The sequence below is a fragment of the Bos mutus genome, chromosome 7 (assembly GCF_027580195.1).
Source record: "Bos mutus isolate GX-2022 chromosome 7, NWIPB_WYAK_1.1, whole genome shotgun sequence".
NCBI lineage: Eukaryota > Metazoa > Chordata > Mammalia > Artiodactyla > Bovidae > Bos > Bos mutus.
The window spans coordinates 2,117,195-2,142,122 of NC_091623.1; the positions used below are offsets into that span (position 1 = coordinate 2,117,195).

The 24,928-nt window shown below is 36.3% G+C and overlaps 1 protein-coding gene across 1 annotated transcript; it reads left to right on the top strand.

Annotated features, from left to right (window-relative positions):
* Nucleotides 1-1,742: 1,742 nt before the first annotated feature.
* On the top strand, nucleotides 1,743-23,112 carry UBLCP1 (ubiquitin like domain containing CTD phosphatase 1). Its single transcript, XM_005897514.3, has 11 exons — nucleotides 1,743-3,110; nucleotides 6,676-6,873; nucleotides 7,656-7,747; nucleotides 8,340-8,425; nucleotides 8,508-8,623; nucleotides 9,618-9,716; nucleotides 12,016-12,053; nucleotides 12,615-12,713; nucleotides 15,553-15,669; nucleotides 20,075-20,202; nucleotides 22,021-23,112. Exons 2-11 carry the CDS (start codon nucleotides 6,720-6,722, stop codon nucleotides 22,046-22,048), a joined length of 957 nt encoding a protein of 318 aa, XP_005897576.1. The 5' UTR covers nucleotides 1,743-3,110; nucleotides 6,676-6,719; the 3' UTR covers nucleotides 22,049-23,112.
* The last annotated feature ends 1,816 nt before the right edge of the window (nucleotides 23,113-24,928 follow it).

Sequence of the window (24,928 nt, forward strand, 5' to 3'; positions counted from 1 at the left end):
GCCTGAGAAAGGGAAGGAAGTAAAGAGAAAGATGGAGATGCAAACAGGGTGACAGCTTTCCAGCTGGGGGTCAGGAATGTCTTTTTGTCCTCCAATCCCAGCATAGTCACTGTGATATCAGTTTATCTTCACTGTGAAATCTTCACTGTGATATCAGATTTTGTGAAACTGTTACATATTTCTTTTTAGTCTCTTAGACCTGATAATCTATCAAACCCTATGGGGTAATTCCCAGGCACCTTCAGTGGCTGCAGGGAAGGATGAATGAGGCACAAGTGTATCATCCATTAGAAGATCAACTCTAGTGAGCAAGAGCAGGCTGACATTTAATTTTTCTCTTATTGGCAATTGTGAGTTGCTGTGAGTCCTTTTTTAGGTCCATTGTATTATATTCTTTCCTAGTTACCAAGTCCAGTTCTTTTACTCAAATGATATCTTTCAATTGACCTCAAGTGTTTTCTCAACATTATTTTTGATTTAATGAATGTTTAGCTAAATATAAACAGACTTGGAGGAACTGAGGTATGGGCATAATTAAAAATCATCTGTTACATGAACCATTTGTAAAATACTCCACAACCATTATTCTCTGAGAAATACTACTGTTAAACACTTGGCTAGGTAATTTATAATTATTAAATTATTTACATTTAGTAATAAGAGACTTATCAGACCCTTTGTACAATGTCTATTCTGTGATTAAAAAGAACCTCCTTGTGAATTTTGTTGCTTAGAAATAGTGAAGCTTAAAAATGTTTTTAACTGATGTTAACAGAAACAGTCTTCTCTAACTGCAATGGCAAAAATACAAAGTTGCCAAGAAGCTGTTTCAGTTCAGTTCAGTTCAGTTCAGTCGCTCAGTCGTGTCTCTTTTCAACCCCATGAATTGCAGCACGCCAGGCCTCCCTGTCCATCACCAACTCCCAGAGTTCACTCAAACTCACGTCCATCAAGTCAGTGATGCCATCCAGCCATCTCATCCTCTGTCATCCCCTTCTCCTCCTGCCCCCAATCCTTCCCAGCATCAGAGTCTTTTCCAATGAGTCAACTCTTCGCATGAGGTGGCCAAAGTACTGGAGTTTCAGCTTTAGCATCAGTCCTTCCAAAGAACACCCAGGACTGATCTCCTTTAGAATGGACTGGTTGGATCTCCTTGCAGTCCAAGGGACTCTCAAGAGTCTTCTCCAACACCACAGTTCAAAAGCATCAATTCTTCGGCACTCAGCTTTCTTTACAGTCCAACTCCCACATCCATACATAACTAATGGAAAAACCATAGCCTAAGAAGCTGTTTAGAACCTGAATAAAGCAAAAAACATTGGGGTGAAAGGTAATTCATTGCCTAGTCCTTCGTATTTTGACCATCTCTTTAGCTAGATTGCTAATATGTGACTTTTGTACAAATTCCATTAATTTTGGGTTTTCCCTTTCTTATTTTTTTAAAATTAGAGGGAATATTTTTTTGCAAATACGCTTCATTAAGAAAAATGAGCAGCTATCATTACTAGTGCAATAAGAATTACCAAAAAGGGGGAGGAAACAGAGTTCTTGTGTCTTAATTAAAACTGTTAAGACACAAAACCTGGCTCTTTGCTCCCCTTTCCAACAGCCAAAAGGGAAACATGGATCAGTTACATGCTATCAAGAAGAAAGAAAATACAAGTAATTCGACTAGTGCATGTGAGTGAAAGTCGCTCAGTCCTGTCCGACTCTTTGCGACTGTAGAGTCCATGGGATTCTCCAGGCCAGAATACTGGAGTGAGTAACCTTTTCCTTCTCCAGGGCAATCTTCCCAATCCAGGTCTCCCGCATTGCGGGCAGATTCTTTCATCAGCTGAGACACAAGGGAAGCCCCGACTAGTGCATACGTAGAGGCCAATATTATTTTCACCTTTTCCCTTGCTTTTCAAAGCCTAATACATTTGCCGCCACAGACAACAATCTGCTGCTGCTGCCAAGTAGCTTCAGTCGTTTCCGACTCTGTGCGACCCCATAGACGGCAGCCCACCAGGCTCCCCTGTCCCTGGGATTCTCAAGGCAAGAACACTGGAGTGGGTTTCCATTTCCTTCTCCAATGCATAAGAGTGAAAAGTGAAAGTGAAGTCGCTCAGTCGTGTCCGACTCTCAGCGACCCCATGGACTGTAGCCCACCAGGCTCCTCCATCCATAGGATTTTCCAGGCAAGAGTACTGGAGTGGGGTGCCATTGCCTTCTCCGGACAACAATCTAGTGGGCACTTATTATTATTTTCCTGCTTAACATAAAGGGATGCACGTTGGGAATTCGCTGTACCAGATAGCGGGTGCTCCATATTTTCATTAAAGTCTGTAATTCTTTTGTTAGGGTTTGTAATTGGCTTTCTTAGCATTATGAGGGAAGTGGTAATGGAGGTGGCAATGGGCAGGTAGACATAATTCAATACAAGACTACAGTAATCTCGATGGCAGCTCTTATAACGAGATCAGCTTGCATGATTCTCTGAGACTTGGGCTTGCCCCTTTCTTGACGATCCTGTTTCTTCTGAGATTGGGTAAAACGGGTAGAATTCTTAACTCCTGAAATTACTAGTGTTAGTGGCCCCTGGTGACAGGTCGAGTTCTCAAGTCCTCAGTCCTCAAACATCACCTTTTAGGCCTCATTCGGAACATGACAAAGCCACACGAGTCCTAGGCCCGTCTCCCACGAGGATCTCCGTTCACCTGAGTAAGCCTCAGTGCACTGCCTCCGAACCAGCTTCGACTTTGTCGAAATAATACCACAGACGTCATACTCCCGCGGCTCCCGCCCAAGAGCCCGCCAGCGGGACGCATGCGCAGAACTGGCGCGCGCCCACAGCCAGCTAGGCGTCGCAGGTGTGTGTACACCGGTCACAGTCTCCGAAAGGCCTGCTTCCCTCGTCGCGGCGAGGCAGTTCTTGGCGGCGACTACGTAGTATGACTACACGAAGAGAAACAAAGGAAGAGATTGTCCCGTCTCTGGCGCGCTTCCGTTTCAAACTCTAACTTCCGGTTCGTTAGCCGGTTCCGGTCCCCGTCTCTCACTTCCGGTCGCCGTGGGCTCCTCTGCGGTCGGTTCCTGCATCCGCTGTTGTCGATTCAGCTGTGCTCCAGGTGAGGGAACGCTGGGCATCCCTGCCCACTACCCGCGGAAACACCGTTGGGCTGGAGGACCGCAGCTTTGCTGTCCTCGGTGCGCGACCTTCACTGTGGCCTGGCAGGCCGGCTGGGGCTGCATTAGGGCGTCCCGCCCGCGGCTACCCTGGTCCGTGCGCGGCCCAGGCCTTCGGCCTCGGCCCGCTCATCACAGGGGCCGCCACCCTCGCATCCAGCCTCCTCGCCTGGGTGGAGGGCTTTCCGCGCCTCTGTGGGTTTTTGCGTCCTCCCGTCTCATTCCTCTCTCGTCTGGGGTTTGTCCATTTCTTCCCCCTCCCTGTTGAACGTATCTCAGCCCTTCTGGGTTTTGGGGGTCTCTGCCTGTCTTCTGTGCTGTCCCCTAGCAGCTGCTTCTCTGCACTCGCTCGCAGTTGCTGCAGCCGTGCTGTCCAGAGAACGAGTTGGCAGTTCTTCAATAGTAGGCAGGTTGAAAAGTTAATTCCCCTCAATTCCTAAAGCTGAAGGTCCTTTCAAATTGACCGCCTTTGCTACTTTTTAGTTGTGTGGTCTGGAGCAGCTTGTTTTTCTTTTTCAAATTTCTAGTCTGTATAGTGAAGACAGTAGTTGTCACTTTAGGATTGTGAAGATTAAATGAGATTATTCAATAAAATTGTCGAGCATATTATAATTTTTCTATTTTCACCACCATTTGTATCGCTTATAAGTGCTGTCACAGCTGTTATTGCAGGGCTTAACGCTATTGTCATGGTAAACATTACTACCTTGACTAGACAAGTCACCACTGTATGTTAGGTTGGAAGAATTTATCCAGACAGCCGTTCTTGACCGTAGTTTCACCACCATAAAGGTATGTTCCTTGCTAACTTATTTTGGTTGGATCGCCATACCTACCCCCAAAATCGTTTTTCACTTTATAAATCTGATAAGATCTGGAATGACACAAAACATTAGAATTGTGTAGGGAAAGGCCAAATGTGAAAACAGAAAATGACTCGTGCATTTGCATTGCATTGCTCCATTCTTGTGAATAATCTAAATATTCAAGGAGTAAAGTTCAGTATAACTTTGAAAAACACTTTTAAGGGCTTTTGCATTACACTTTTTTATGGTATTTGTTTTATTGTGCCTAGTCCTTTAGAGCAGTTGTCAGTTTGGAAATCCACTTGTGGCATAGGTGATATGTAACATTTGTATACTGCTTTACTAAGCACGCAGAGCCCATGCCATCTGGCACATTTTCTTTTTTAAGGCTGAGAAAATTGAAGAGCCTCTCTAACTTTAAGATGCCTCAAAGATGGGGGGGAGGTGGCAACAGGGATTGTTAAAACACGAAGTGCTAGGTCTCTTCTTTCCAGGCCCAGTTACATTTCTAACAAGTTACCAAGTGGGGTCAGTGCTGTTGAATGGTCTGGGGACCACACTTTGAGAACACTCATCTAGAGGCACAATGATTTGTCTGCACCCACCTAGAGTTGAGGTGATCTCGCTTCAAATGTTTTGTTCTGCCCAATACAACGTGCTGTATTAGCACTGTTTGCATTCCTAGCTCTTGTAAGTTTTCATTTTTATTTCCACTTCTCACAGAAAAATAATATTTAAATGGTATTTCAGTTTGACACAAAAGGCCTATTTGGCTTTTTTTTTGAGGAGTATAGCATTTGTTAGAGCACGTTCTTGCCAAATAGAATACATTGCTCTAAAGTAGCATACCTTCTTGTAGAGCAGGTTATAAACATAGAATGAATGTAAGTGAATTTATGGTGCTCTTTTCAATGGGCATGCTGAAGACATCTTGAGTTTCCAAATTACATTTGCATGTTAAGATTCAGAATTTGCCTTCTTTCTTGTTGGTTGTAATACTTGAAGAGTGCAGTCATAATATATTATGACAGCATTTGGAAATACCACTACTTTGAGATGAAAAAGATCTAGTTCTCTGACCTGCTGGGGGAACAAACATGAAAACTGGTAGAAAGCTTTATGGCGGGGAAGACCTACCTGCTATCATTGATGAGTGGCAGCTGCTGTATAATCTTTGTGTACTTTATCTGTGCCTGTGGGTTTTGTATTTACTGATCTTTGGTACCTTAAGTTCAATTCAAGAGAGACACAAGGGGAAGAAACTTGAGATTTAGTCAGAAGACCTGTTCATTTATCAGCTGTTTGTGCATAAGCCAATTACATAACCTCCCTGAACTCCTAGAGAATTCCATGGACTGTATAGTCCATGGGGTCACAAAGAGTCGGACACAACTGAGCGACTTTCACTTCACTTCTAAACTCTCTGTTTCCTTCACAGTGAAAGAGAGACAGTTCTTACCAAACAACCTTGTTAAATGAGATTGTGTAAAAACTGTTCTGTGTATTCAGTTCAGTTCAATCACTCAGTTGTATCCGACTCTGTGACCCCCATGAACTGCAGCACGCAAGGCTTCCCTGTCCATCACCAACTCCCGGAGCTTGCTTAAACTCATATGCATCGAGTCAGTGATGCCATCCAACCATCTCATCCCCTGTGAAAAAGTGAAAGTGAAAATCGCTCAGTTGTGTCTGACTATACAATCTATGGAATTCTCTAGGCCAGAATACTGGAGTGGGTAGCCTTTCCTTTCTCCAGGGGATCTTCCCAACCCAGGGATCGAATCCAGGTCTCCCGCATTGCAGGCGGTTTCTTTACCAGCTGAGCCACAAGGGAAGCCCAAGAATACTGGAGTGGCTAGCCTATGCCTTCTCTAGTGGATCTTCCTGACCCAGGAATTGAACTGGGATCTCCTGCATTGCAGGCGGATTCTTTACCAAATGAGCTATTAGGGAAGCCCTGTTTATTAAATCTGAAATAAATAATGGCCATTTACCATTTGTTTAATGCTGTGCCTAAAACACTGCAGTTCTAATTTTTGAAACTATTTAACCAATACTTACTTGCATAGTGCTACCTATGTGCCAGGTAGTATGTGACTTACAAAAATTAACTTACTCCTCATGAACCTTGAGAAGTAGGTAGTATTATCATCCCTATTTTACTGATGAGGAAACCTAGGCACTAAGAGTCAATTAACTTTCTAAGGTTAAATAGCTAATAAGTGGGATTCCTGAACTCCAAACTCAGGTAATCTGACTCAACAGTTTGTGCTCTTAACAACTCACTGTCCTACCTTGCAAATGGTAAATGAACATGGATGGTCCATCATGGAGGAATTTGCCTGTAGCACAAACCTAATATGTAGTTCATGATTGCAGCTTTCCAAACAGGAATAATCTGATAGAATATTAGAGGGTTGTAACTAAGCTAAAAGTTGGGAGCATGGAGGAATTTTAACTTTGACTCCTAATAACTTTTGGTGTTCTGATAACATTTCTATAAGTAGAAAATCCTGTTTCTGTACCATCAAGTTGTAAAATAGGACTCAAAGGATGCAGTTTATAAGACTTAGAGCTTTGATACATCTTTTTAAAAATTTTTGTTGAATATAGTTGCTTTGCAACGTTGTGTTAGTTTCTGCTGTATGACCATGATATCTTTGATACGTCTGTTTCAACATGTATATGGTTTTCTTTCTAGGTATCTTTTTCAGAAGGAAAACTGCCTTATCATATGTTTCAAAGATGGCTCTTCCTATCATTGTAAAATGGGGTGGACAGGAATATTCAGTGACCACACTTTCGGAAGATGATACTGTGCTGGATCTCAAACAGTTTCTGAAGACCCTTACAGGAGTGCTACCAGAACGCCAGAAGTTACTTGGGCTCAAAGTTAAAGGTAATTTTCTTCCTTCTTCAAATTTATTGCATTGATATATTTATAAATCTTTATATTAGCTATTACCAGTTCACCTTAATAAGTCTTTCCCCCTGGAGGTTTCTTTGATAGGGATATCCCTTAAACTATTTTAGTGATACAATAAGAGTATTTAAGGATACTTGGAAATAACACCACTATTAAGATTACTGTTGATTTCCTCTGACGGTTGATGTTTGCTTGTTAAACCTTGGACATGGAAGTCCCAGGTAAAGAGTGTAATTTGTAATATCTGTCTTCTAGTACAGTCTTTTCATTACAGCTTGGGCCTTTTACTCTCTCCAAATAACCTTTTCTCTTTTGAAAGTAATAATGATTTAGAAATTATCAGCAATGTTCATATTCAGTTAAAAGGCACTTTTAAGGTGTTTTTGTTTGTTTTATCATTGAAGAGTGAGTTCTGAGTAGCAGTAAATCTACAGTTATCCCAGGCAGTCAATTTTCAGGACTTTCCGGAAAACAGTTATTTTCATCTTGAACAACAGAATAAGAATAAAACATGAGTTTATTTAGTTAGTTGAATTAAAGATGTTCCTCTAAGACGGAGTTGGGGGAAAAAACCCAACCTTGTATTAATTGCTCTTCATAGTGTGTTAGAAACTGCTAATTCAGCAGTAATCGTTTATTAATTTAAGGGAAAAGAACCTGCTGTGGAATCTTTTAATGTTAGGGTTTTGTATAATGGGATAGTGAAATCAGCACCTGAACTTTAGTGAGAAAACAGTCATTTGCTTGTATTGTAGGCAAACCTGCAGAAAATGATGTTAAGCTTGGAGCTCTCAAACTGAAACCAAATACTAAAATCATGATGATGGGAACTCGTGAGGAGAGCTTGGTAAATGTTTACTTTTGTTACATTTGTCCCATTGAAGATGCGTGTGTGCTTAGTCGCTCAGTCATGTCCGACTCTTTGCGACCCTCCAGACTCCTCTGTCCATGGGATTTTTCTGGCAAGAATACCGGAGTGGGTTGCCAGTTCCTCCTCCAGGGGATCTTCCCGACCCAGGGATCAAACCCACGTTTCCTTCATTACAGGTGGATTCTTTACCACTGAGCCACCGAGGCTGAAGATATTATGATTTATATCACACTGTTACATCATAGTTTTAATTGTGGTAAAATTGTCAGTTTAATAGTCAATAGAAAGTAAAAACTGCACAGTGAATGTGGTATTAACTCAGCAGAAAGCAAACACTGGGGAACTTTTCCGTGTACACAGGCAGCTTTTAGTATAGTAGTAGTGATAATGGTCAAATTTAACGTGGTAAATCTGCCCAGTGAACATATGTAAAATGTGGACGTTTTCCCATAGCGCGTGCTTGCAAGACTTTTGGACTCAATTTGTATCTCTTAATTTTTTATGCTATGCATATATTTGTTATGTTAAAGATAATATGGTAAAGCAATACTGTTTTTCGTCTTAATAGGAAGATGTCTTAGGTCCACCTCCTGACAATGATGACGTTGTTAACGACTTTGATATTGAAGATGAAGTAGTTGAAGTAGAAAATAGGTGAGTGCTTTTCATCATCAAAGGGAATTGGTTGTAATACAAGAAAAAGTGAATCTTTTCGTCTGATTTTATTTTTCATTAGGGAGGAAAACCTACTGAAAATTTCCCGCAGAGTAAAAGAGTACAAAGTGGAAATTTTGAATCCTCCCAGGGAAGGGAAAAAACTTTTGGTACTAGATGTTGATTATACATTATTTGGTAAGTCAGCTGAAACGGTGCTTCATCGTCTGTTACCCGTAACAGCATTTTCCCCTTTTGTGTTTTCCTTGCACTACGAATTACTTGAAAGCATTTCTTTTTATTTTAAAAGTAAATCATTTATTGTAAGCAAAAAAAAGAAGTCATATGTAATCCCAAGATCCAGAGATCTTTTTTTATGTGTTAATTTCCTGGATATTTATATGTATATCCTTTTCATGTTTACTTAATGATATGTTCAACATTTCAATCATTTTGTATTCATTGTGAGTTAAATATATGTATTTTTTGGTCTGGTGATTTTCTAGTTTGTGAATACGTGATACTTTAATAAAGCCGTTACCTATTTATTAACATTTTATGAGGATTATTTAAAAATCATTTTTGATAGTTTATTTCTGGTTTTCTGTTATGTTCAAAACAGATTCTTGAATTTAAGAATTTGACATTTGATACTTCATGTCAACAAAAAAAGATATTCATGTCATCCTTTAATATTGCCAGAAATAATTAGTTAACTCCTGACATTAAAATGATCATATTTACCTCTAATCCTAACCTTTAAGTACATGTCATAAGTTAGTGTACATTTATTTTAAAATTTGATTGGTAAATTAATTGAATCTGTTATTTTGGTGAAATATGATTATATTTGGAAGGTGAATGGCTAAAAAGTGAGTATATCTGGCCCTAGTTTGTTTTTCATATCCTAAAATAAGATCTATGTTTTAGAGATTAGAAGAAAACGTACTGTTTATTATATAAGCCTGAATTCTGGGTATTGACTCTGCAAATTGAACAGAATTGATCAGTTAAAGTTGGAGCAAGAATAGTGAATCGTGTGCTTTGAAGATGTCCCTCTGTCAGCTGATAGAAGTTAGTCCGAAGTAGTTAGTATTTTGAGTGTTTCTGTTATATTTCAGAAGTTTAATTGATGTTAGATACTTGTCCATGATAATAAACTAATCATCATTTCTAACTGATTTTCTTTTAGACCATAGGTCTTGTGCAGAGACTGGGGTAGAATTAATGCGGCCATATCTTCATGAATTCCTAACATCTGCATATGAGGATTATGACATTGTTATTTGGTGTAAGCTGTATTTCTTGTTTAGATTTTCATGAAAATAAGGTTGTTGCTTATATTACTTTGCTTTATAAAATGTGACTTAAATTTTATTTTGCAAATTTCTGATGAAGCATGTTTGATACTTTCATCACAGTGTGAACGTATACATGTATTTGCCAATACCACTGAAATACTTAAATATAGGATGAGAGTAGTTTATAGTGTGAAATAAAATGGCCTGTTTTTACAAGACCCCACTTTGATAAGGATCTTTTCTTTCTGATATTTCCTATAGAATCTTTGATGTTTTAGTATACTGTTGCTTTCTCCTTTCTTCATTATTCTAGTCTCAGAACATTAGAGAAACATATGTATTAAAAAAAATTTACAGTGATATAGTTCAGAAATAAAGGCAATGTGAATTTACTTAGGGAAAATTAATAAGTGGGTTAAAGCAGTGTGACTCAGTTGTGGTCTGCCATCCCAGGAACTTGTAGGTCTATGACAAGAGTGAGTTTGCTCCAGAAAAGTAAATTTACTGCATTACTGAGCACACTGTTCAGTTGAGGTGACATTATTTTTTTTGTGGCATGATTTTCTGAAAAGGAAAGGGGAGTGGTGTATTGATTTATATCTTACCTTCCCATAAACATTTTAAGTTTTCTCTTGGCAATGTCATAAGCAGAAAAGAGCTATCCTAATTGTGAATTAATAAACTCCCATCAGCTAAAGATGGTACATTTAACTGTATTAGGTTACTGATTATAGAGGCTACATACTTCTGCAGTCTGTAAATTTCCTTTGTATTTTCTCTTATTAATCAGAGTATTTCAATAGTTTAGTACTAACATGAGTGCATATCTGTTATAACTAAATATATACTTAAACATATAATTTTCTGATTTTTAAGATACAGAGGAGAAAGCTTCCTAAAAAACAGTTTTGTGTTCAGCAATTCTGACTTCTGAGATGACATTTGAGAAAAACGTTTATCCTCTAAATGTTATTAGAGTAGACTTAGGGATTTTGAGAACTTTTTACAATCATATATTTAAAATAGGTTATTTTTATAAATTTCATAGTAGTACATTGAAAAGGGCATCTCATTTTATAGCTAAGTAGACTAAGGTTTTAATTCTGGCTCTGACCTTCCTGATACTGGGCAGGTCAGTTAATCACTCTGAGCCTTAGCTTCTTCATCTGAGAAATGAAGATAAGGAAACCTATATTTCAGGATAGTTATAAGAATAAAATATTGATATAGCAACTAGTAATGTGTCTGACATGTAATAATTGCTTAATAGTTAAGAAATCCTTTTTATTAGCTGAGAATCTGTTTTTCATCTGGGAATTACAGATTCAAAATATATACTGAATTAAAAAGTTATTTTTCCCTATCACATGATTTGTTGTCATTGTAGACACATCATTCTCTAAAATTTTAGTTCAGCTGACCAATTTTGCGTGTAAGGTGATTTTGGTTCTTTTATGTGTGCTAAAGATTTTTATTCCAAGAACTTAGGTACCTCAATTGCCCTTAAAAAATAACATACATGCATGTGTATACACACTTTAAATAATTGAACTCCTTTTTCCCTTTTGAAATATTTTACTCTGTAATACCTATGTAGTTTAAGTCCAGTAACTTGAGATGAGTAATGCACATGAAGCTGAAGGTTGAATTTTAATGTCAGTGATCTCAAAGAGGTTGGTAACTGACAGTGAGCAGGTACATAACATAGATGCAGTTTATGAATTTAGTTGTCCCAGACTTGTTAAAAGCTGCTCGACTCAGTGATCACTAAGTTTGCCAGACCTGGAAAAATTGTAATTTTCATTAGCTTATATTGACATACATACATATTCATCTGCTTATATTGACATACATACATACACACGCCCCCACCCACACAACCCCCGCCCCCGCCACCTGTGTGTTACCTGGCAGGGGGAACATAGAAAAAAATGGAGATCCAGGCACCCTAAATTCAAGTTTAGAACTGATGGAGAATAGTAGCAGGGCTGTTTTTTAAAGGGTGATTAGGGCTTGATTTATGAATTTCCTAGGTTCAGAGTTCCTTTGAGCATTGGTGACTGGTATCTTTTAGAGAAAAGTTAAAAATTGTTGTCTTGAAGACACAGTAAAATAAGTTTGTTTTTATAAATAATTAAAAGAAAATTAACCATAAATTATGCTAGGGATTATTTGTGGTATATTTGAACTTTTAGTATTGCTTAGAAACTAATTTATACAGAAGAAAGATTTTTTTAAATTAAGTTCAAACTTTTCATATATATTGTGTTATCATTCCTCATGTTTTAGCTGCAACAAATATGAAGTGGATTGAAGCTAAAATGAAAGTAAGTGTTAGAAAACAATCCATTTAAGAACATTTTGAAACTGCATTTGTCTTTTTAGAAAATTCTGAATTAATTTCATTGTGATTGGAGGACATTTAGTACCAAAACAAATGCCAATATCAGGAGTTAGAGGTGTTTTTCAAGTCTGCTTAGTGGTGATTTGCTTTGATTACCTACCTATGTCTTTTTCAAGATAAAGTACAGCAAAGCTCCTGTTCCTCTTTCCCTCATTTTATGCTAACACTTTATTTTCCTTCTTTTGTCTGATATGTGATGCTTAAAGGAGTGATGCTCTTCTAAAATAGTGAATTAGGAAGTAACCTGTTTCTGGTAGTATATTGAAAAGGGCCCCTCATTTGGAAGCTAAATAGACTAGAGTTCTTTGGACTACCATTTACTCAATCTGCTTAGTGAAACTAAAATGCTTGCCAGTTGTTGATCAAGATGTGGTAGCCAGGGGGATAGAAAGATGGTATAATGGGAAATTATGCTGGGCTATTCATAAAGCCTGGGATTGTCTACATTATTATATTTTAACCATGTGAACATTTATATTTATAGGAGCTGGGAGTGAGTACAAATGCAAATTACAAGATTACCTTCATGTTGGACAGTGCTGCTATGATAACAGTGCATACTCCGAGGAGAGGATTAATAGATGTAAGAAGTCATTTTTCTTTTATTTAAAGACTTGCTTGTTTTCTGATATATTATTTGCATTTGTATTTATGGAATAAACTACACAAAGAGTTTAGAAATCCGACTGGATAATAAAGTATCAGTTGAGTTTTGACGGAGGAAGCTGTATTTCAAGTTAATAGATTTGAATTTTAGTGACAAAATTAAGAAGCTTAAGGAAGGGCTGTCAGGAAAAGTCATGGTTAATTGTCCTATGATGATAGCAGCACAGTGTTGCTTAAGACAGAATGCTGCTGCTACTGCTGCTGCTAAGTCGCTTCAGTCGTGTCCGACTCTGTGGGACCCCATAGGCGGCAGCCCACCAGGTTCCGCCATCCCTGGGATTCTCCAGGCAAGAACACTGGAGTGGGTTGCCATTTCCTTCCCCAATGCATGAAAGTGAAAAGTGAAAGTGAAGTCGTTCAGTCGTGTCCAACTTGTAGCGACCCCGTGGACTGCAGCCTACCAGGCTCCTCCGTCCATGAGATTTTCTAGGCAAGAGTACTGGAGTGGCTTGCCATTGCCTTCTCCAACAGTGTAGAGGAGACAGAGTAGATGAGAAAAAATACTGGATATCTTCAGGGAAGATAGTAGAAACAGACCAGAACATACTTGTCTTGGCCTATATGAAACTGATAAATAAAAGCAGATACATCATGATGCATGTCTTTGGGGTGACGTATGTGAAGGCCTAAAGAAAATAAGAAGAACCGTCAAAAAAGATTTGTGCTTAAAAAGATTAAGTTTCTTCACTTTGTTTACTCATGAAGTAACTAGTCATACTATGAACTTCTAGTATCTGCAAAGCCCTGCAATGGGCACTGTTGGGAATAAAGAGATGAGAACACCTGGTTCCATGCCTTTTGGAAACACACAGACTAATAGGAATTGGGGAGAACTTAGCAAACTAGGAAAATTTAGAAGAGACAGTATTAAAATTGTCCATCCTAAGTCAAATTATGTGCATGGGGATTTTTCAGTAAAGGAAATTAAATCTACATCAGGAGAAAATGTAATTTATTATCTGCTGAAGTGGTACATTTACTAAATCTAAACGGGGAAAAGAAGTGTGGCAAATGTTAAACATAGGAATGTTTCTAATAATGAAAAAGGAATAAAAAGAAATCCTCAATAAACAAATCCCCACCACGGTAGACAGTTGATTGTATAAATTTTTGTTCACCCATTTAATGGAATGCGGCTAACTATTTGATGTAGTATTTAGTGCTTTAAAATTTTTTCATGATACATTATTAAAGTGAAAGAAGTATTTTAGCAGTATTTGCAAACTGTTAGAAAATAGTTTTTTAACCTTTGTTTGGTTCAGGGTTTCCCTTAGCTTAACAAAAGATCTGTGAACTCTTTGAGGCTGCCGCTGTTTATCAGAAAGACTGGAGGTAAATATACCGGAATATCTAGTTGTAATCTTTGGTACTAACTGGATTATAGATATTTAAAATTTTTCCTTTGTCCTTTTTTGTGTTTTCACAATTTTTTTCCCTACAGTCAGCAATGTTACTTCTCTAATTGAGAACAAAGTAGCGCATGTTTTGGGGAACATATAGTGCTTGACCTAATTACAAAATGACAGCTCTATTTAGGAGGATGTAGGATTGCTAACCCTGGCTGTCATAGAGCTCTTGTCTTATCTCTTGAGACTTTATGTTGGCTAGGAAAACCAAAAATCTGGTTTGTTGTTTCAGTTCCAATATATTTGTCTTCAAGTATTTGGGGGGTTTGTTTCAGTAGTAAACAGATAGTGCAAACACATACAGCAAATAAAATTTTAATGACATTAAAATATTTCAATAACATTTTTTGTAGTAGCAAGAACGCTAAGATAGGAAAAGAGACTTTCTCCATATTAAAATAAACTATAGAAGGAAAAAAGAAAACATTTTAAAATGACAACTCTTATCACTATTTATTACTACCATTTAATTTCATATAGTTAATAGCATGTAATCTCGTATCACAAATGAGACTCCTGCATTCAGCAAAAAGTACTTTTTCTTCTAAAAGAAAAAACTTTTAACTTCTAAAAGTTAGTGTATTAAAAAAATTTTTGAATGTATAAAAAAAGTTCACGTGATTCACAAAGTATGTAGTGAAAAGTCTTCCTCCGTCCTGAACCTTCCAGCCACTTAACTGTCCTTCGTATAGGCAATCACTGTTACTTCTCATGTGGTTTTACAGAGAATTTATGCAAGTATCAACAGATATGAATATCTGAGGAATTATCTTTTTGAAGGCTCATTTTAAGAATTCAGAAATACAAGAAAGAATTTACATATTATGGTATTTTTGAAGTTAAGCAGTCAAATGCTCTAGAAATTGTGCACCTGTACTACTGAACTAAAGAGAAAGTCAATTTTTGCTTTACAAAATATTTAAATATTGTAGTAAAAGAGCCAGATACATTGTTGTTAAGGTTTGCTAGTTTTGAAAACAGAACCCAAGTGAAACCTCAGGTTCTGGGGACATAAGACTGCTCAGCAGACTCTAAATAATTACTAGATTCTTACTTTTTAAATTAAATACTCTTATTTTGATCCCAAATCTTTGTGTTAAAATTATTGAAAGTGTTATAATGGGCTTAGTTCCATTAGACATGAGCAGACCTTTCAGAAGTTAACATTGGGAGATACATTGTCTCTTAAAGTGTGTTGCCTCTCAGTTCTGGTCTGTTCACAGAGCCATCACTGTCTTGTGGTAAAGGAACACTCTGGCATAGTTCTGTAGGCATTTTGCAGTATTTTTGCTTCTAAGAAAGGATGAACTATTAATGAAATTTAAGTTAAATCTAAGTTTTTATTCTAAGGTAAAGCCTCTTGGTGTTATATGGGGAAAGTTTTCGGAGTTTTACAGCAAGAAAAACACCATCATGTTTGATGACATAGGAAGAAATTTTCTAATGAACCCACAGAATGGACTAAAGGTAAGACATAATTTACTTGCTATTCTCATATATGCTGGTATATGTAGTAGAACTTTAGCACTATTGAATTTCATACATTTTTTCAGGTAATGTGTTGGCAAGAAGAACTTACATGTTTAGAAAAATTCGTATAAAATTGAACATTTTCTCTTTCGCATGGTATCTCCTTAGTTAACCAACTCATGTTGATGTTTTATTTTCACTAAGCTCTGAGGAACAACATGAGCTTACTGACATTGACTTTCAGCATCAAAAGTGAAAGCATCAGACATTGTTGGATTAAGGATTGTTGTTGTTGTTAAGTCTTTAAGTCATGTCTTACTCTATGTGATCCCATGGACTGTAACCTGCCAGGCTCCTCTGTCCATGATGATTCTCCAGACAAGAATACTGGAGTGGGTTGCCATGCCCTCCTCCAGGGGATCTTTCCAACCCAGGGATCGAACCAGGTCTCCTTCATTGCAGGCAGTTTCTTTACCGTGTGAGCAGTGTAAAATTGGTGAGAGAGAAATTGAAACTTAAAGTTTTTGGTACCTGTGACTGCCAATGTGTCAGTACAATATGAAAATGGAAAAGAGAGCTTGATATTATGGTACTAATGCAAATGAAATCTCCATTTGAAGTGTAAATCCTGACACTAAGATATTTTTAATCTCAGTCCTAAACTTTTCCACAAGCTGAATTCTTGATGACTTTAAAAGACAAGAGAAAAACTTGAAGCAGATACATTTTTGAAGCTATCCTTGCAGACTATTGATGTGGTCTTCGGTGTACAAGAAGGATAGTTGAGGGAATTTTTATTAATCTAGGCAGTGAATTGTCACAAATATAAAAACTCTTGACTTGGAAGAGAAGTACTAGGGATAGATTGGTGGTTATGTTCCCCTTTAAAAAACTGATTTCTGTTTGAGGCTTTAGGAGAAGTGCTTTTCCCCTGTGTGGTTTACCAGGTAAAAGACACAAAAGTACATTCTTCAGTCTTGAGCAAAGATTCAGTTGGTCTAAGCTGAATCTTGTATGAAACCAATGGTATCTGTACTGGAAAGGAGGTAAAATCATGGTATTCAGGGAATGATTAAAATTTTTTTTTGGTTGAGGTATAATATTAGTTTCAGGTGTACAATATAGTTTATGATTTGATATTTGTATAAATTGTGAAATGATCACCACACTTCTGTCACCATACAGAGTTATTTTTTTTCTTGTGATGAGAACATTTAAGATCTACTCTCTTAGCAGCTTTCAAGTATGCAATACGGTATTACTAACTATAGTTATTATGCTCTACCTTATATCCCCATGACTTATTTTATACCTAGAGGTTTGTACCTTTTGACTTTCTTCGTTTCTCCCACCTACCCATTTCTGGCAACCACCAATCTGTTCTTTCTGTTCTCTGTTAGGTATGAGCTTGGTTTTGTGTGTGTGTTTTGTTTTTGTTTTGTTTTTGTTTTTTCTTAGATTCTGCATGTAAGTAAGACAGGGAATGACTTTTGAGAAGAGCTTAAATTAAAAAAAAAAATATTACTTTCATGTGTGTTTTTAGAAGAAACATTTTCCCAGCCGACATTTGGGCCCTCCTCATCTCTGGATACAGCAAGATGATGATACAAATTTCTAGTACTTTAGAGCAAGATTTTTTTTTTTTTTTAACCAGAGTACTCAGTAGAATCACTGAAGGAGTTCCTAAAAATATATTAGTTTCCACCTCCAAAAATTCTAATTCAGGAGAGGTATTTTTAAGCATTCTGTAGGTAATCTCTCTCATGTCTCCTTTTGAAAACTCCTTCTAAGAAAGTAGTAATTAATGTTCTGCCCACATTGACATAGAAGTGGTTTTGAAATTGAGAAATACTCTTAAACTATGTGTTTGTTAGCACTGTTTCATAATACTTCTGGTAGAAATCTCAAAGATTTCACAGAGATTTTAAAGACTGCTTATTTTTGAAGTAGTTAACTTCTTATAATAAAAGTTTGTTAATCTTAAGGTTTGAAATATAACATAGGAGGCTTTGTCAGTTATAAATATAGTACTGAACTTAAGGAAGTTGAGTTTCGGTCATGCATAAACAGTAGTTACTCTGAACTTCACTTTTATTATCTATATAAGGAAGTGGAAATATAAGAGAATGTAGATCATCTAAATATTCTTAAGTTCCTAAAAATGTTTTTTTGGTTATGCAGCAGTAGGGATAATATATGTTGATCACTTAGATTATTCTTGAGAATGGAACAGTGATTATACTGAAACAGTTGAAGTCAATTTTTTCCACTTAACTGGTTTAACTTTTAGATCTAGAATCTTTGGGTTATTTTAGTTTTGTTAATAGTGCTTAAGACCAATTCAATTGTTTAGAAAGTAAAAGTAGCTTAGTAGGGCCTTGGGTTGAAAGTCTTATTTATTAGGCACTGAATCTGTACTTTCTCTTTCAGTCTAAATCTTTTCCTGCTTTTACACTGGAAATCACTTTGGTACATTGTATGTTAATAGTTTAGAAGTTAGTATGTTTCTTTTACAACCTTTAGTTACATGAGGAAATACTTTAAAATATTACAGTATTGCCCAGGATTGTGCAAAAACTCATGTCACCACATTCTGATATCATGCCTGTTTATACCTAGCTGCAGAGCTTACGCAAGCCCCTGCGGAGACTCTTCTTGATCTCCAGCAGTCACTGCTGCTGCTGTGAAGCAGCACTGCCTGTTTGGAAGTAGGATCTCCTACAAGAGCTTGCATCTGTGCAGATTCTGACAGCTCTTACTGGTGCCAGTCAGCCACCCGCTGACTCACAGCTGTGGAGGTCCTTGGCCCTAAGCTGTTTTGATGCAAGTAGAACCTGGGATGTATGGGAGTATTTTCTTCTGTTGGTTTCAAGCTGCTATTGTGTTTTTCCCATGACACAGTATATAAAAATTCTTGTTAAACCTCTACTCTTGATTGACACGGTAACACTCCCATGGGCTCATTGTTCTCAATATGTAACAGTGATCAAATGTCATATTTTTAAATGTCCCTATGTAAAATTGACCAGTGTGCATTTTCTCTCAGTCATGATAAGGATGTATTAATATTTTACTAAAATGACTTATTCACTTCTTATAGGAGTATGTTTGATTAAAAACAATTTTTTTTTTATAATGGAAAAGTTCAAACATAGAACTGCTTGGAATTGTATAAATTAACCCCCATGTATGCATCATCCTATTTAAACAACTTGTTAATTCATGAATGTTTGCTCTATACCTTAACTGTTTTCCTCTCTTTGATATTTTGCAGCAAATCCTAGACATTATTTCATCTAAAATTAGTTAAAGGTTTATGAAATGCTATCGAGTGGTATATAGATGAGCAGGTTGTTTTAAAAAGTAGAACTCTATTAGAACTTTAACATAAAGAAAAGTACATAAAATGTATAGTTTAACATTATTTTACAGAGAACTTGTGTAACTACCATTCAAGTCAAAATATAAAATTCCTTACTAATTATAGTCTTCAACCCTGTCCATCATCCTGACTTTGATGCTTTTGAAATGAACTTTTTATCATAATAAAATATATTGAACTTAAAAATTCAGAAACCATGACCACTTTTTATGGAAAAACTCATATAATTAAAAATATTTTAATAGAGACTTTAATAATAAAGAAAAATACTTATGATAAAATGTGAGTGAAAACAGGTTATACCAATGCATAATATCTTAGTTATATAAAAATTTAATAGAAAAATACTGATGTGAAATAATCAGACATTTATTTTTCATCATTAGTTTGTTCTTCCATACTAATATATGATAATGATGTTTTATTCTCTAGTATTATAATACAAAGTTGATTTTTTAAATTTATTTAAATGTTTTCTTTTCTTTTTTTTAAATAACAAAACAACTATGTGGAGGACTTCTGGGGTTAAATGCATATGTAATATTGCATTTTATTGTCTGATAGTTTTTTATCAGTTTTTGGTCTTTGAAATTATTTGTAATAATAAATTTATGGTTTAAAAAAGTTTATCTCACTCTTCTATAAATCAAGCTTGTATTGTGTACCTTTTTAATGAATGAAGTGACGTGGATGAGATTATTTAATTAGTAAGAAGCAACTAGATAGAAGGGGGAAAAGTCTTAAGTAGTTCTGCAAAGTAGAGAAGCCATGTAGGGTTGAAGTGCTGTAAGATAGCTGGTGTTGTCAAGTTCAGACTGAAAGGCTAATAGAAGACAAATTAGGTGGAAGGGCTCTTCTATTATAAACACACCATGACTGTCAGTGAGATAATATAAAAGTAATTCTTAGTATTGACATCCTTGGTGATATTAATTTCTTTGACTGTAACTTAAATGTACAAGTTTGTACTATTTTTCTTACTGCAATGTGAATTATTGGATAATGTCTGTTTGCTAATAGATAAGACCTTTTATGAAAGCACACCTAAATCGAGATAAAGACAAAGAACTTTTAAAATTAACCCAATACCTCAAGGAAATAGCAAAACTAGATGATTTTTTGGACCTGAATCACAAATACTGGGAAAGGTAAGTGTCATTTGTTTAATCATTTATTTCATCTGTACGTTAATGAATGAAAAAATTATCTGGTATCTGTGGTATACACATAACTCTTATTTTTTATTTAAAATGGGTAAATTCTAAAGCTGTTTTGTAATCTAGTGACATCTCCCCTGGAACTGTTTTTCCCTTTCGTCTTAACCTCTGACTTGTTCATAAACACATCTCTTAAGACCTTCGGTACTTCTTTAGTAGAGAGGCTCTCAAAGGCTAGTGCATGTTTTTAATGCTACCTGTTAATTATTTTGTAACATTTAGTGGGTCACTCTTTTATGAATCATATGAGAATGTAGTCCCTGTTCTCATACTGTAAAATAATGTCAGGATAAAATAAAATATGCTAAAATGTTTTTTGTTAAAAATTACAAGTAACCTCTCTGTAGCAGAAAAATTAGAAAATTAATTCCTTTAGGCAAACGGTTGTGATTATGAAAGATACTAGCTTGATGTCTTGTCTTCTAGTCTTTTTTTCTGAGCACAAATTTAAATACAAATCTACACATAGATTGCATGTAAACATCAAGATTTTGTAGGATAAACCTCTGGAGGTGTGGACAGGATTATGTACTGCAAGTATTCTTTTCAAAGTAGATCTTTAAAGATTGGATTTCACTAATACAGCAACAAAAGAAACTTCATGTAATATAACACTCTGGCTGAATTACACTTTTGGCTTTTCAGATCACTCATACACTTATTTACTTAGATATACTTATATACTTACATAAACTTGTAATATGCTTCTTACTAGAGTCTCATAATATTAGGACTGTCATTTTTATCCCCAGTTCCTATAAATGGTGTAATAACTAAGTCATAGGAATAATAGACACCATTGTGAGCAAGTTTTACCATCAAGACTTATCTAGATCTCCTGATTTTAAGAACTCTTTCTCCACCCCCATAGCTCTGAGTATAGTAATTCATAAATGGGAGAAATAGAGATGTAAAAATTTTAGTTTGTTTGCACACTCCTATAAAATAATATGAAGAAAAATTTGTTTGTTTAGTGAATTAACATCTTTACACTCTTGATCAGAGTTCTTTAGCAGCTTTGGCTGACTACCTTTATGCAGGAAGATCATTAAATGGACTTTGAGTTTTGGGGGAAATTTATAATATTGGCTAATACATTGGTTTCACATTTGGAAGTAAGACAGTATGTAGTGACAGTGTGCAGCCTCCAGAGTCTTGTTTTCAATCTGAACTCCACCACTTTCTTGCTGTATGAACTTGGACAAATTGCTTAACCTCTTGTGACTGTAAAATAGAAATAAATTCTCGTTGAAAACTCCTCATAGAATATTGTGAGGACTAAATAAATTAATGCATGTGTTTAGAACAGTACTTGGCACATAATTAATGTATGTTGCTGCTGCTGCTGCTGCTAAGTTGCTTCAGTCATGTCTGACTCTGTGCGACCCCATAGACGGCAGCCCTCTAGGCTCCTCTGTCCCTGGGATTCTCCAGGCAAGAATACTGGAGTGGGTTGCCATTTCCTTCTCCAATGCATGAAAGTGAAGTCGCTCAGTCGTGCCCGACTCTTCGCATCCCCATGGACTGCAGCCTACCAGGCTCCTCCGTCCATGGGATTTTCCAGGCAAGAGTGCTGGAGTGGGTTGCCATTGCCTTCTCCTAATGCATGTTAGGGATTATTAACAGTTATTACTTATCTTGAAAAGGTTTGTTATTAAAATAAGCAACTTTCTTTGGGGAGGAGTGTTAGATTGTTAACTTGAATTCAGTGTAATACAGCTTAGACATCTTTATTTTGATTTCTTGCAGGTATCTCTCAAAGAAGCAAGGACAGTAGTTACAAGCTGTACTGGCAGTTATTGAAGATACTTGATTATCCAGGAACAACTTCTCGCTTTTATGCTAAAGATCTTTATGATAGTGCTGGACACTGCAGCAAATACCAACTGCTTATACTTGGTCTTCCAGTTTTTTTGTAAATTTAATTTTATATTTTTTGAAGATCATAGCAATACGCCAAAAAAGAAAAAAGCTCCCCCCATATGAATATACTGTAACTCTTAAAAAATATTTTCTCCAGCATAGAGTAGTGAGTACTGACCACACCACACACACCCGCCCACACACACGAAGTGGCAGAAATGTATACTTAACAATGTTATTTTGTGACTTTGGAAACAAGTATGTCTTGTGTTTTTGTCTCAATGTGTTGTCTAAGCCCAAACCCATCTTGAAACTACTGTTTTTCTCTTTAAAACCAAAAAAAGAAATGTTCTTAGTAAGGAACTTAATTTGGTTTGCTTAAAATCACTAAGATTTTTTTCTTTATTCCTTTGTCATAAACACAATTTCTCTTCTTACTCCACTACTTACATTTCTACATTCTGACCTGTTTCATTTGGGTCTGTATGTGTGTCAGTGTTCTTTGAATAAAACTGGAAAACGTCTGCTGTGATACACATATGTCATAGTATGACAAATAGTAAACATAAGACTGAGGAATGGAAGTCCAGAACTAGAGTGTGTTTCTTTGTGGTGGCCAAGTAGAAGCACTCCTGCCTCAAACCATTGTCCTAAAAGCAGTACATTTTCAAATGGGATGTATCACTGGTTCAGCCCTGAAAAGCATGAACAAAAAGTTTTTGTTCTGTTCCAGCTCTGTCTTGTAGAAGTGCAGACACTGTGTTTCAGTGAAAATACCTAGCCATAAGATGAAAAAAAATTTATTTGCAATGCTTGTGCCTGCAGATATGTAATGTGACCACTGTTTTGTGTTGACAGTATTGCTTTATAGAGTTCTTCTATTTGAAAGGAATCTGATTCTTTCAAATAAACATGGTATATATTGTTCTTATGGGGGACTATTTCAGTGGTGTAAATAATAAATTTCTTTTCTTAAGACATTGGTTATCTGCTCTATATTATCCCAGATATTTTGCCTCTTTGTTGAATCATGAAACAAACACTAGGTTCAGGTAGGCACTTCTTGAAAAAAATTAAATGTGTATAGTTTTTAAAGTGTTTATCACTATTCATGCATTTGGAGTTGATTTTAGCAACTAATTAGGTAGTTAGCTTACTTATTTCTAATAAGCACCATGTTTTCAGAAAGATAAACTGTTTGGGGTGGTTATTATAAAGATATAGAGTATAGAAGCATTTGAGAACCCTTAATTAAAATGATTCAATGAGAGCATTTTAATTAGGCTAAATTTAAATATTTAAAGATAGAATAGAATCTTTTAGAGTATTTCTTTGGCACATTTTCCCACTGTAAAAAGCAGCTTATTATTCTAAGTTAGGCATGGAAAGGGCTTGATCTTTTTAAGAAAGTTGAAAACTTCAAACTGTTTATATACGTTGATAAAGAGCAAACATTTTCTAAATCAGTGTAAACTAGAATATAAAACTTAGCAACCTTCAGGAAGCAAAGCAGAATAGGATTCAAGAAAAATTTTTTTCTGCCGTTAGGTGGTATCCTAAACCAAAGTTTATTAGTGGATATGCTAAATTAAGCAGTCCTGAGTGAACCTTGTCATTGTCAGCTTATTGGAATCACATGTGCTTGTGTGGTTATACATTCGTAGTGTGAGAATTTTAGTTTGTCTTCAGCATCTCATGATTTATTGAACAGATGTATCTATATATATCTGTGTATGTGGTGTACACAACAGAACCAAGAGATGGCTTAATTCAGATGCATATTCTAGTGAAATAGAAAGTTAGTTTTATATATGCAGATATTCCAAACTTTCAGACATTAGTGCCTAACAAAGTATATTTAATCTAAAAACTGCAGAACATCATTAAATATTTGGTTTATAGGGCTGTTTTATTTAAGAAGTACATATAATTTTTAAAGATCACGTAAAATCTCACCACCTCAAGGTAGCCATGATTAACACTGTGATGTACTTCAGGTTTTTGTCAGTGTTCATGTGTGCTGGTGGAATATGTGTACAAGAATGTCAAAATATGTCCTAGGGGCTCTATGTGCTTGAATTAGCCCATGTGGTTATTTTCAGATCCATATAGTTAGAATGATGTTGAAGGTGAAACTCCCAATATTTTGGCCACCTGATTCGAAGAGCTGACTCATTTGAAAAAACCCTGATGTTGGGAAAAATTGAAGGCAGGAAGAGAAGGGGACAACAGAGGATGAGATGGTTGGATGGCATCACCGACTCAATGGACATGAGTTTGGGTAAACTCCGGGAGTTGGTGATGGACAGGGAGGCCTGGCATGCTGAGGTTCATGGGGTTGCAAAGAGTCGGACACGACTGAGTAACTAAACTGCACTTAAATGATAGTTGGAAAGCCCCTGGAAGAAGAGACTATATTTCTTTTCCTCTTGAATTCTTTCCAGGTACATAGTAGGCCTGGTGGATACAAGACAAATATGAGTTAACTAATGAATATATAAACAAGCCATAAAATATACACTTATGTAATGTCATTATTTGAAACATTTGCTCTAAATGCTTTCAACCATAATGAGACTCACGACTATATGTATTTCCCTTTTTGCATCCCTGTATGTTAATTTTTTCCATCTACCTTTGAGGGGTGTATATTGAAATAAGGACAATATTTTCATGAGAGCTTATTGTAAAGATGAAATTTGTAAGTTCTAGTTACTGATGCAATGTTGGATGGCTCCTCTGCTATACATTTATGTCTCATGATGCACAGGAGAGATTATCATCTATTTATTAG